We start from the raw sequence: 12,251 nt of genomic DNA on the forward strand, positions 1-12,251 counted from the left end.
AAAAATACTTTGTTTGCCATTGCCTATATTTAGGCTTTTGTTGTTCTAACAGATTTGAATATATTTCTTTTCGGTTTTACTAGATAAACTTTAATGATGGAGTGGTCTTACTGTGAGACTAGAAGACAATTCCACTGTAAATAACAGGACACAATCTTTACTAAATCTCAAATACTCTTATGTAGGTTTTATGTATGTAGTGATACATTTTTCCTTCTTTTTTAATGCTTTCTTTGCTGAATTTTGAAATGTTCTTTATGTTTGCACAAATTTTGTACCTTGTTGTTTTTAACATAAAACTGCCACTCTTCCATGATCATAAGAGAAGAAAATAAATTGAGTAGGATGATGCCAATGTTCAGTCTGAGTGCTCAAGTATACATTTAAAAAATAAATGTTTTCCATGGCACATTCTGTTTTAAATGACAGGGTCTTTGTTGCTTCATCCATTCACTTTGTTCTTTGCAATGTTTGTTTCCACAGAAATACCTGCAATATTTCCTTAATGTGTGCTGATGCCTCTTATGCTTGTTCAGTTGCTTCCAGAATCTGTATGGGTTGCAGAGCAGAATCTGACTTTGATAACTGCAGAATGCATTTTAGCAGTGAGGTCTTCATTTTTAAGAAATCAGCAACTCTCTTTAAAGGAATTATTTTGGCATTGTCCTACTTTACTGTGGGAGCATTATAAACACATTTTCTTCTTGTACTTCCAGAATTCTAATTTAATGATTGAAATAATGGTGACAAAATACTCCCATGTTATGAATAAATGAATGTGTGAACTACATCTTCTTAGCTTTTATGTATTTCCAGACAGCAGAAGCATTCGGCAGGCTTGTGTTAGGGAAAATGTGATCTGCTGCATACAGCATCTTGGAAAGTATGTCTACTTTCTGATTTTCTTTTGTTTTTTTCTTTTTTTTTTTTTTTTTTTTTAAATCTTTGTATGTGTTCGTGTGTGGAACCAGGAACATTGACTATAGTAGGAAGCTGAAAAATGTAAGTACATCATTTGGAGTTTCTCTTTTTGTCTGCTGTTATTGGCCTGATCATAAAACTGAGTACATAAGTATTGCTGAAAAATCTTCTGAATACAAGCCTAACTGGGTTCTGCTGGAAATTTAGGTAGAGCTGCTATGACAAAGCATCCTTACAATAGAAATAAAATGGAGAACATTTCGCTCTTCTTAGATAGTCCTAGGTGAATGATAAACAAAGTGATTTCTGTGCTGTCCAGTGTGGTATTTGCCGGGAACAGTCTGATTCAGCCACATTTTTGTAGCCCTTTACAAATATATAGGCATAGAGTACAGTTGCACAAAACATTTAAAATGAAGCAAAATGGCCAATAAAGTGGGATGCAAGGCCTTACTATGAGGTTTGCTAGCTTTCTTGTTGTTCTTCCAAATAAATTAGTGTTTCTTCAGAAAGACTACTTCCATTTAACTTCAGTTTCCTCTTAATCTAAACTAAGGGCAATGGTATTGGATCCTGTACTTGTTAACTAGAAAAGAAAATACCTAAACTTTGCTGGTCTCAGTTTAAAACCTGGGAAGCTGTCTGTCCTTAGTTGGCTGTAAAGTGGTATCATTTTTGTTTGGCTCACATCCCTATATCCTGGTAGGAAATGCCAAGACCTTATTTAATAACTTTGAAATCTAGTAATCTTAACTTCCATGACTGGAGGTTAAAAAAAAAAAAAAAACACAAACACCAAAACCACCCCTCCCCCAAATTGTTTCATCCTGTCTTTCCCATCATCAGTAGAGCAATATCTTCTGCACCCAGCACACAGATTTTTAGGGGAAGAATTCAGCTTTGGTATTTTAACACTCTTTATGGGCACTGGCTAAACATCTTTGTACAGATGTATTGCTTTAAAGGTGAAGTTTCAAAATTATACTCCAAAATGTGCTTGTAGGCAATATATGTTTTCCAGGTGCATGATCCTGCAGCCTCAGCTGGCAGCCAGCCGGAATTGCTTGCAAATGTGAAATTTGCTGCTTTCTTTTTTTTCCAAATAGAGAAAGGAAGAAGATAGAAAGTGATTAAATTCTAGCAGAAATACATTAAAATACCAAAAATACCATAACCTTCATCAATGTAATGAATGATTGAATGGCAAAATGAATTGGACAGTTTCCTGGTTGCTATAAATACTGTTATTTGCAAATTTTTTCATTTAACTTGAGAACATATACTGTAAGACTTTTTTGCATTAAATTTGTCAAGTGGTGTTGGTTGAAGGAAAACAGTTCAGATAAAGGTTATTTCAAGACAAAAAAAGTCAGGACTAGCAACACCAACCACCTCCTTTCATTCAGCACAGTAGTATTGATTTGGATGTGATTTTTTTAAAAAGAGAAATTTTTTAAACTCCATTAAAAATATTACTCATTTATTTCATGACATGTATGCTACTTTTAAACTGAAGAAAAATATAAACTTTATTTATAGATAAAATACATATTTTACATTATGTACCACAGTTGTTTTTAAACAGAAGATCTGTATAATGCTGTATCCTTTTCTGTCAGGGCCTCAGCTGCAGTGAACATTACTGAAATTTTGAACATTACACTTAAATGAAAAATGGGGATGCTAGTGCAAGTTGATAAGAAAAGTCTAGCATGTGCTGAGGAGGAATGTGGATGCATGTTTTAGGGAAGAAGAGTCCAAGAAATATCTTGTTCCCAGTGGAACAGACCCCTTGTTTGGGATTTCTGCTAGTCTTCTTTCTTTTAGTTCAATATATAACATTAAGTATATGGCCCTGTCCTATCAAAACATAAAATACTGTATTTCACTTTATGAATCTTTCTTTGAAATAGTTAATGGAAACTATTATTTACTATTGGTTGCATCTCTTATCCACATCAAAATATTTTCTGTTCATTCTGCAGTTAAATACTTTGCAATGTCATGGAATATGCCAAAATAATGAGCATTAAATGAGAAAAAGCCCTAAGTTCTAGGGTCATGGTTTGTCATTTTTAACCACTACAAAACACTGAATTGAATTGCCTTTGATGAGCAGTTTCCAGTCCAAATAGCTTCTGCACAGGTATTATTAAAGACATTGCTCTAAGTGGAGACATATGTGGGTGCAGAAGAGGCCTTTCCTTGCATGGTATAAATGTCAGCATTTTTGGATGTATTGGATTTGACCATCCTAAGCATCTTAATTTCTCATTTTCTAAAACAAGTGCAACACCAGCAGTGTCAGGTCAGTTATCTTTGCTACTTGCAAGAGCAATTCTTGGACTTTTTATGGAGAGATACCAAGTCAGAACTTGAATGAAACCACTAACTTTTATGCTGTAATCTGATAGAAGTGACAAGATTCTTATGGCTTTTGATTAATCTTGGGCTAAAATATTCTTAACGTAGCAGAAGCCTGGAAATAAATGTTCCTATGTCATCTGGTTACTTACATTAAGATGATTAAAAATGGGACTCCTTTTTCTGTCCTTGAAATAGACACAGTTTTAAGATACTTTTAGGCAGGCAGAGATTCTAGGTACTTTGCTTATTACCTTGGTCTGAATGGTTTTCATTAATAGCTACTAATATTTGTAGTCTTCAGTGATTTTTTGATATTGAATTTAGAAACAAATATATTTATGTATGTCTTCTAGAAGTTTAAAATTTCTTTGTCTAGTTTTTCTACTCAGATCTATCTTTTCTGTTTATTTCTCCAGGCAACATAACACTTTTATTATACTTATTAAAAATACCAGGGAGATAATATGTTATGTTACTTTTTTTTTGACTGTTTAAACTTTCATAGTTGCCTGATGTATTTATGTTTAACATTTGACAGACACTTCTCTTTCTGTTCTGATTTATAAAAAAATCTTGTGCTGCTGTGCAGTTTAGAATAAATGAGGGATGTTGCAGGGAAGTAAATTTAGCTACAGGATTGTGTAGATGGCTGAAATTAATTCTTATTAACTTCTGCAGGTATTAGTCACCATTTATTGGCTAGGGAAAGCAGCAAACAGCTGCACATCATATAGTGGATCAACCCTGAACCTGAAGGAGTTTGAAGGCTTCCTGGCACAAATGAGAAAGGTACTTTTTTTGTTATGTTTTGGGAATGGAAATTTACTTCAGATTATTACTCTGATAAACTGTTTCTTTCTAAATATGAGAGAAGGGGGGGGCTGGAGTGCAAATTTCTTAGTAAACCTCTACTTGCATCAAAAATGTTTCTGATTCTATCAAACTGAAAACCACTTTGGCAGCCAGTTTTGTGGTGGCATCAGTGATGCAGCAAGTGATGTCAAATAGGGCTTTAGATTTGTCATGTGGCTTTTTCATCTTAATTTCCATGTGTTTTGGTTTGAATTATTTTCATTTATGACACTAAGTTTCAGCTAAAAGAGCTGAGATTCAAAAGTAACATGGTAGGACTCACAAGAACATAGTCTTTTTCTTCTTTAAAACATTAATCTCATGGGTAGCTTTTTTGGTTTTGTGTTGCAATATAAAACATCAAACCAAAGGATATAAATAAAGTTGAAGTGGAAGAAAAGGATATATTTCACCAAAGACATAGTTAGGATAAATCTGGTTTTGCTAAGCTCTAAATTCTGTCTGAAATAATATTTGGTGGTTTATGACGAGCTGATTTCTGTTGGAAGAGAAAAGTTGTGATTGCTGTAGGGTGGTTTGAGGATTTTTGGTTGAGCATTCTAGCATGTCCTGAACCTCTACATCAGACACTTAACCTCATGGTTAATGCTAATGTTTAGCATTGATAACCAAACCTGCCTTTCTTTGGGATGGAAGGGGCACAGAGCAGGTGTGGAAGATTGGCAGCACCCTGTTGCTCAAGAAAGGGTGTGCAGATATGTTCTGCAGTCCACAAAGAGCCTCGTGCCTGCTGTTCCCTCCCCACCTCATGTAACGGCCCTGTCATCACAGGCAGTAGGATTTGGGGACCATGGGAGACTCTCTGGACTTAAATTCTCCTTCAGCTCTGCTGCTGCAACTGTGCCAGCTGCAGGTCTTCATTCTGGGATCTCACAGGGCACCACTGCAGAGGAAGAAATGCTTGTCTGACTGATAGCAGCTCCTACACCCTGGTGTGACCAGAGAACCTTATCTAGATGGCTAAAATTCCTGTTTATGAGCCCACTTCTTCTGAACAAGCAGGTGAAAATGGAGAGGAAAAGAGAACATCCTGCTTCCCTGGAGAAGTTTATTTTAGTCTTCATTTTAATATCGTGTGCTTACCACTTGGGACTTTGGGACTCATGAGTGATATGACTGAGCCCGAAAAACAAAAAGATGAAGTTAGTAGTTGAGTTGTTACAACCAGGAGATGTGGGGCAGGAGGAGTTCTCACTCCAAAGGGTCTGAAAGATGAAACAAACCCAAAAAAGGGAGCTAACACAGAAAAATTGCCAAAGTGCAAGTAGCTACAATGTTAGTACTGCATGGTATCATGATCTATTTTTTAATGTTTTAATCGTACACCACGAGGCTTCTCTTTTTCCAGGGGATATTTACCCATGAAACTAATCATCAGAGCATTTTGGAGGTCTTATCTTGAACCCTTTTGTGGAATGAAATAGGCTAAGGGCAAAAGGAAATGTTCTCCAGGGACCTGGTGGTCGTGAAGCACTTGGCTGGGCATTGCAGAGTGCTGCAAATTAAGGATATAAGCAAGAGGCTGGTACTTGATTTGTTGCAAATGTTGGAGCTGAAAGCAGAGTAGAGGTCTCATAACAGCTGAAAGCTATATATGCCTGTAATGCATAAACAGAGCATTTTGCAGTCCTGAGAAATCTTATTTAGGGTGATGCTGCTGTGAGGCTGCTGGTGACTTCTTTTATCATGTCCCTTCTCTTGTATCTCTGCAGTATTTCCCGCTGGCAATTGTTGGTTTGTATGTTACTGCATTTGAAGAGGATTTGGTTGTAAAATAAAACATGTTAATCATGCTGTGCAACACTCTATGTTCTTTATAGCTGAGCTCAAGTGATGAAAAGACACTTTATCACATTCTCTACTGGCATTTTTTCCACAGAATTTAATAACTAAATCGACCATAAATTCAGTGTGTTTTAGTTTTTCTGTTGTAAATCCTCTCTGCCCTCCTTTTTTAATAAAATCAAAGGACAGCTCTGATGTAAGTTGTCTCAGACTCATCTTTTTCTACTTCTCATGCTGAAGGGGATATTAATTTCTAATTTTATTCATGCTACTCTGTTTTTAATTTCATTAACTATTTGAGTACTCGTTCTTCTTTACTTTTAAAATAGAAATTCCCAATGACAAAATGTCAATTGCTTTTTGATTATATTCAGTGGGTGGAACTTCCTGAACAAATGCATCTTGTATTTGGCAATCACACTTTTAACTGCCACTCTGTGACATACTGTGTTTTTAATTAGATAATACGAAAGAGTAATGCACTGTTGTGTGTCATGCTGTGGTGTTATCAGTCCCACAGATAAGCACATTGCCACTGATAACATTTGGGAGATGACGTTTGTTCAAGGCAGGACAAGTCCCCGTCTGTGTGACGGCTTTGTGTCGCGAGAGTGTCTTTGCCAAGGGGAAAGCTGTAAAGAACATGTTTACAGAAGTCTAGGATCCTGTCCTGGTGCCTGACTTCTAATTCCTAGTGAGTAGCATGCAAAATTAACATAAACAGGCCATTGAAAGTAGGTTCTGCAGAACTCATTAGTTCACAATTGGACTGCTTTCAAACTCTGGGAGATAGTGAATGCGGGATGGGGCTTTTTGCCCAGTTGAAGTCCCTGTAGCTGCTGAGCAATTCTGTGTCATTCAAATACAGTAATTTAGGAAAATGGAAGTGTGCCTAAGGATTGAGAATAGCTCATTGGTATGAGGGGATGAGTGGATTTAAGGAATTTGGATTTTTAAAAAATTCTTGGATTGTGTCACAAACGGGATTTTGATAGGATTTGTAGATTTGTTCTTGGCTGTGTGTAAATCATCCAGATTTCAGGCTTTTTTGTTGTCTATTGTTTCTACCAGTATTTTAATTCACTAAGCAGAATTGGGAAAGGAAATTACATAGGATTCCTTACAACTTTTTTAGATGCGTTTTATCTGGTTTTAGAATATATTTTCACTTCTATTTACTGTGAGCTTATTTAATGGCATTACCACAGTTTAGCTTGGCCTTAGGTGACCTTTGCTGCTGGCCTTAATGTGGTATTTTGGCAGATTAGTAGTGAGTGGCACTAATTAGGCCTTCTTCCTGAAAAGTTTGCGGGGCACTTGGTCTGATGTCTCAGTCCTGCTTCAAGCCTCCCTCTTGTTCAGCAGGGGAGTGTTGTATTACTGTAGGGCTCTCCACTCTCCATCACTTTTCTGGCAAACCTGCTTTTTTGTGGAGGTGGCCCACCATAGCATACTGTGATAGTCCTGATTGATCTTCTCATCGGTAATACTAGTTATGGGTAAAACTTCAGCAGTCAGCTCTGCTCAATATAGCCATTGTGCTTCAGCTACTGGTAAGCAGGGGGTGCTTCTTAATTAGGAATTAATATTCAAATGCTTCTGGGAAAAAAAAAATCACATTCCAGCATCTTTGGGTCACAAAATGTCAGTCTGATAATGGCACTCACATCTCTGACTTTACTTACTGTCGGGGGAGAAAAAACAGATTTATCTCTGAACAAACTTAGTTATTTTTGTTTTTTCTCTGTCTGCATGATTGTAATTAATATTAAGACACTCTCTAAAACAAGGAATTTATTATAATGCAAGGGTGAGGATGGCTTCTATTGACCTTTCCCTCTGCTGGAGTTTCAGTGTTTTAGTATGTGCTGCTTGCACTGGAAAGAATTTATAATCACAGGGCTGTCAAAGACAACCATTGTTCTCCCTGCTCTGAACATGTGGGTCAGCTACAAGTGCTTTCATATCCCCCAGAGCCAGGAGCTGGCAAAGAGTAAAGAGCACAACTGAATTCTTCTGAGGCATCGGGAAAAGCATTTTGCATATTTTTCATTGCTGATTGCTTGAGAAAGACATCCCTCTTTCATAACAGGAATTTCTCTTCAAGGTAGACGGAGGCTGGGGCACACTGCTTTATTATTTTGCCGAGCTGAAGCAGCAACAGCAAATGCTGTCTGCTGGGGTCCTGGCCAGATACAATAGACGGGCAAGGAGAGGCGGGGGGACCTTTTGGAAAGCAGCAAACTTAAATCTGATGCAGGCACGATGTTAAAATTGTAGTGCCTTTGCCTGTGCTATGGACTGTGGACGACAAGTCAAGTTTCAGGTTACTTTCACTTTTGATCAGTTTATTAACTGGTCTGCTGGAACTTTTTCTCAGTTCATTGTACTAATCTAATGAGAGTAGTTTCTTCTTAAAGAGCATAAAACTAGTTTATTGCGAGCTTGCACTTTGTTTTGGAGGGAAGAAGGGACAAAAACCAAGGAAACCCTTTTTTGGGGAGAGTTTTGGTATTTGGGAAGATGCTTTGTTTTTTGATGTGTAATGCATCTCACGAGTATGTCAGTGCCTTCTTTATGAAGAGGTTCCTGCTGTATTTCCATGTAGGAAACGGAGGATATTGAGAGCCCCAAGCGCAGCATTCGTGACAGCGGCTATATAGACTGCTGGGACTCTGAACGCAGTGATTCCCTCTCCCCGCCTCGCCACGGCAGAGATGATTCCTTTGACAGTCTGGACTCCTTTGGCTCCCGCTCGCAGCAGACACCGTCTCCAGATGTAGTGCTCAGAGGGAGTAGTGATGGTGAGTACCAGTCACAGTGCAGCACATGCATAACATTGGCACATAGATGTAACGCTTCTGGAATAAATGTGCCATTCAGAAGCTGCACACAGCCTCTGAATCGGACAAATCCAGTGGGAGAACTTCTCTGTGAATGTTGATCTGTGCTCCCTGAGGTGTAGACGACTTTGCCAACAGCTTACCTGAAGTTTGTGTCAAGCTTAGTGTAGCATTGGGAAATGAGTTACATCATTGCAGTGTAATTTTATGACATGTAATTTTATGGGAAGAGTGTTTTTCTGGGTTTTGGTGTAAGAGGATGTTATGCAGACTCATTTTAACTTACAAACTAGGGTGAAGCAAGACATTACATTACAGGAACAGGGTGTAGTGAATTGTAGTGAATAAAAAGTTTGTTTAAGTAAATGCAGGGCAGATAAATGACATAGAAATATCTTGAGAATGCCTGATACTTGGCAGAGTTTTGAAGTCTGATGTACAGCGCTTTATCAAATGTCATGTATCGTTTTATAGCATTTAGAAAACTGGGTGAATTAATACATCCCAGCATCAGAGCTTTGTACACATTTGTGAGAGGACAGGCAGCTCTAGGTGTACAGAAGGGCTGCTGCTTCTCTGCCTTTATTTTCTGATACCAAGAGATTTTCAGAGGCTTGTAAACACAGCATGATAGATGAAGAAAGATTTTCCAGGAATGGGTGTGGAGCATGCACTTAGGTTACCTGTCATGAGCAGGGTTCTGGTTTAAGACAAAAGGATGCATGATTAAGGCTCTTTCAGTGCAGTTATATTCCTGATAAACAGATGAATAAGTAAAACTTCATAATCAAGTGAAGTTATGTTGCACACATGAATCACTTCTCCTTAGTAATGTTGTTTATTTAATTTAAAAAGGAAAGGCAAGAAGATTTTTTTTTTTTTTTGTAGGAACCAGATGTTCATACTATTTTTGGCAGTATGAAAGAAACTGGTTCTAATCATGACCGGACACATGAAAGATTTCCTGAGGTGATGGGGAACTCCTTAGAACTGGAAAGCTGGCATGGAGAGCTGGTATCACAGCAGAATTATGAAAGAACTCTGGGAAAATCAGAGCTAAGATCTGCTCTGTTTGGGCTGTTACTGGTTGACCATCCAGAACCAGCTACTGGGACTATTTCCCTGAAACAGCCTCATGACCCCTCAGACACTGAGCAGAGCACAGGCTCTACATTATAAAATGCTTTTCTGCCTTATCAAATGAGACAAGCATAGTGCTGACAAATAGGAGCACCTCACATATCCTAATCGAAAAGTGTTTCTCTATCCTGGGTGCTCAAGGGATGTCCAGAGTCCCTGCTTACTTGGTAGACAGCCAGTTACATATGTCCTGTAGATGTTTCCTGTCAACTTGTGCTGTATTATCAGATGTTAGAAAGGTTTCATGATTGTTTGCCACAGATGGTTTGCTAAGACATACTATCTTGTCACATTCCTGAGTCTGTAACAAACACAAAATAAGATGAAAGCACACAAAGCTTGTTCTGAAAAATTAGTCTTTAACTAGGGTGCGTGCAAATGCTGTGTGCACATGTACAACTTGTCCAGCCCACACTTTCTAATTTGTCCTATTTTCCTTCCTTACTACTGCCATAACTTCACAGCTGTCTCCTCCAACAGTTGCAGGTGAGGTGTAACTTGGCTGACCTCTTTTATGTTGAACCTCTTCCTGTGGTCCCAGCAGGCCAGTGTTTTACTCAGCTGTTAGTAGTTTTTGATAGAAACAGTATATTGGACTCAATGATCTTAGAGGTCTTTTCCAACCTAAACAATTCTATGATTCTATATGCAAAGTTGGATGGAGGAAAACATTTTGCTTTCATTACTTCTTTCTCCATTCAAATAGGAGCTATTTAAACCACATAATGCTAGTGTGACCTAAAACTATGATTCCTTCCATAATAAAAGCCTGAGTAGACATTATTTAAGTGATTCTAAGGTGATTAGTTTAAGTGGAAGCAATAAGTAATACTACCCTCACAAATACCATCTGTGATTAGTTTCACTGTTGAGGAACTGTCTGATGTCCCATGTAGAGCCTGTTTTTTAGCAAAAAACAAAATAAAAACAAATAAAACCAGTGGTAGAGTAGAACAGTTACTTAAAACACAGTAAAATTGCAGACTGAACTGCCTTTAGAGTTGCCAATTAATAAAATGCTCTTGGCCAGCAGTTGTGCATGGATCCTTTTAAGAAGGATCTTTGAATGTCTATAGTTATAATTGCTTGTTACTAGTTGTGGAAACTGCTGCTGCTTCTACTTGGAAATGCAGAACAACAAACTTCAGGTTATAAATGTAGAGCACAGCTGCATCTTCCATTTGGTACTTTGGCTTCAAGTACTTTTTTTGCAAATTTGAGCTGAAAATAATTTCATGAGTAAGATATGAATAATTAAAGAAGCTGTTTTTCTTTGAAGTACTCAGCTTGGGGATGCTGGTAGGCACATCAGTAACAAGAGGAATGTGTTCTAATTCCTCCGCTACTGTGGTTATCTATTTCAGCTTTTCTGTCTGCCAGTTCAAGACTGGTTTTGATGTGTTACAAAAATAGACACCAGAGCAAAGTCAAAAGCAATCAGAATAGCAAATAACAGTAAGGGATCTTTTCTTATATTTTACTTACTCTGTGCCCTGCTTTGTCTAATGACACTACCGTCCTTCAAACCTCACCTATCCTCAGACACCCATGATTGTATGATGGTATCTCCACATTTTGTTTAGACTTATATTCAGGGTACCAGTTGTCGTGCTAGTTGTCAAAGTTCTTAACAAAAATCATTCAAGCAAAAGACTACTGACAAAAACTGCATTGTGATTTTTGTTTAACATTAATTTCCATTGTGTTATGTCTTTTCCTACTGTTCCTTTTCACTCTTCTCCATCTCTCTCCAAGAAAATAATGAATAACTCAATCTACTGCAAAAGCTCTGCAAATAACATTCCTAGCATATTTAGACCTCTTTTTCTTCCCCCACTTTGAATTATACACAAACTACTTGTGATTTTTATTACTTCATTGTTTTGAGTTGTTCAGTACATAGCACAGAGAATTAGCTGTTAATTTACTAGTGTTTTGAATTAATAAGAGGACACAACGTGAGTGGCTTCCCTTCACCCTAAAAAGGGAGACAGCTAACTGCAGATGCAAGTGCTGTCAAGGGGCCAAGGACCAGAGACATCCAACTCTCCAGAGCTTGGAGAACATGCAAATGTTGATGGGACAAATGGCTGAACACAGTCCATTTCACTCTTCAAACCAGGGCTCTTGATAAGGCTTCACGGCTGGGGAAAAAACTATTTGCATAACTTCTTTGTGAATTATTTTAAAAGGCTCGTGATGATGCAGGAGATCTAGGCTTCGAAAATGGGAAGTTCCACACTTCAAATGCTCTTTAGGATGTTACTCCTACAATTTGGGAATTTCGAGTCAGAAACTCGCCTAAGTTTCAGTGTTTTAAAT

At 37.8% G+C, this 12,251-nt stretch overlaps 1 protein-coding gene across 7 annotated transcripts in view; it reads left to right on the forward strand.

The window, feature by feature from the left end:
- The window catches only part of LIMCH1 (LIM and calponin homology domains 1), a 171,420-nt gene that overhangs the window by 102,157 nt on the left and 57,012 nt on the right, over positions 1-12,251 (forward strand). For all 7 annotated transcript variants that reach the window (XM_021541366.3, XM_021543008.3, XM_021542170.3 and 4 more), the window contains 3 exons: positions 972-1,002; positions 3,967-4,077; positions 8,555-8,750. In XM_021541366.3, the coding sequence (XP_021397041.2) occupies positions 972-1,002; positions 3,967-4,077; positions 8,555-8,750 (338 nt within the window). The remainder of the gene's footprint in view (positions 1-971; positions 1,003-3,966; positions 4,078-8,554; positions 8,751-12,251) is intronic.

Source organism: Lonchura striata, chromosome 4, assembly GCF_046129695.1.
Source record: "Lonchura striata isolate bLonStr1 chromosome 4, bLonStr1.mat, whole genome shotgun sequence".
NCBI classification, from domain to species: Eukaryota; Metazoa; Chordata; class Aves; order Passeriformes; family Estrildidae; genus Lonchura; species Lonchura striata.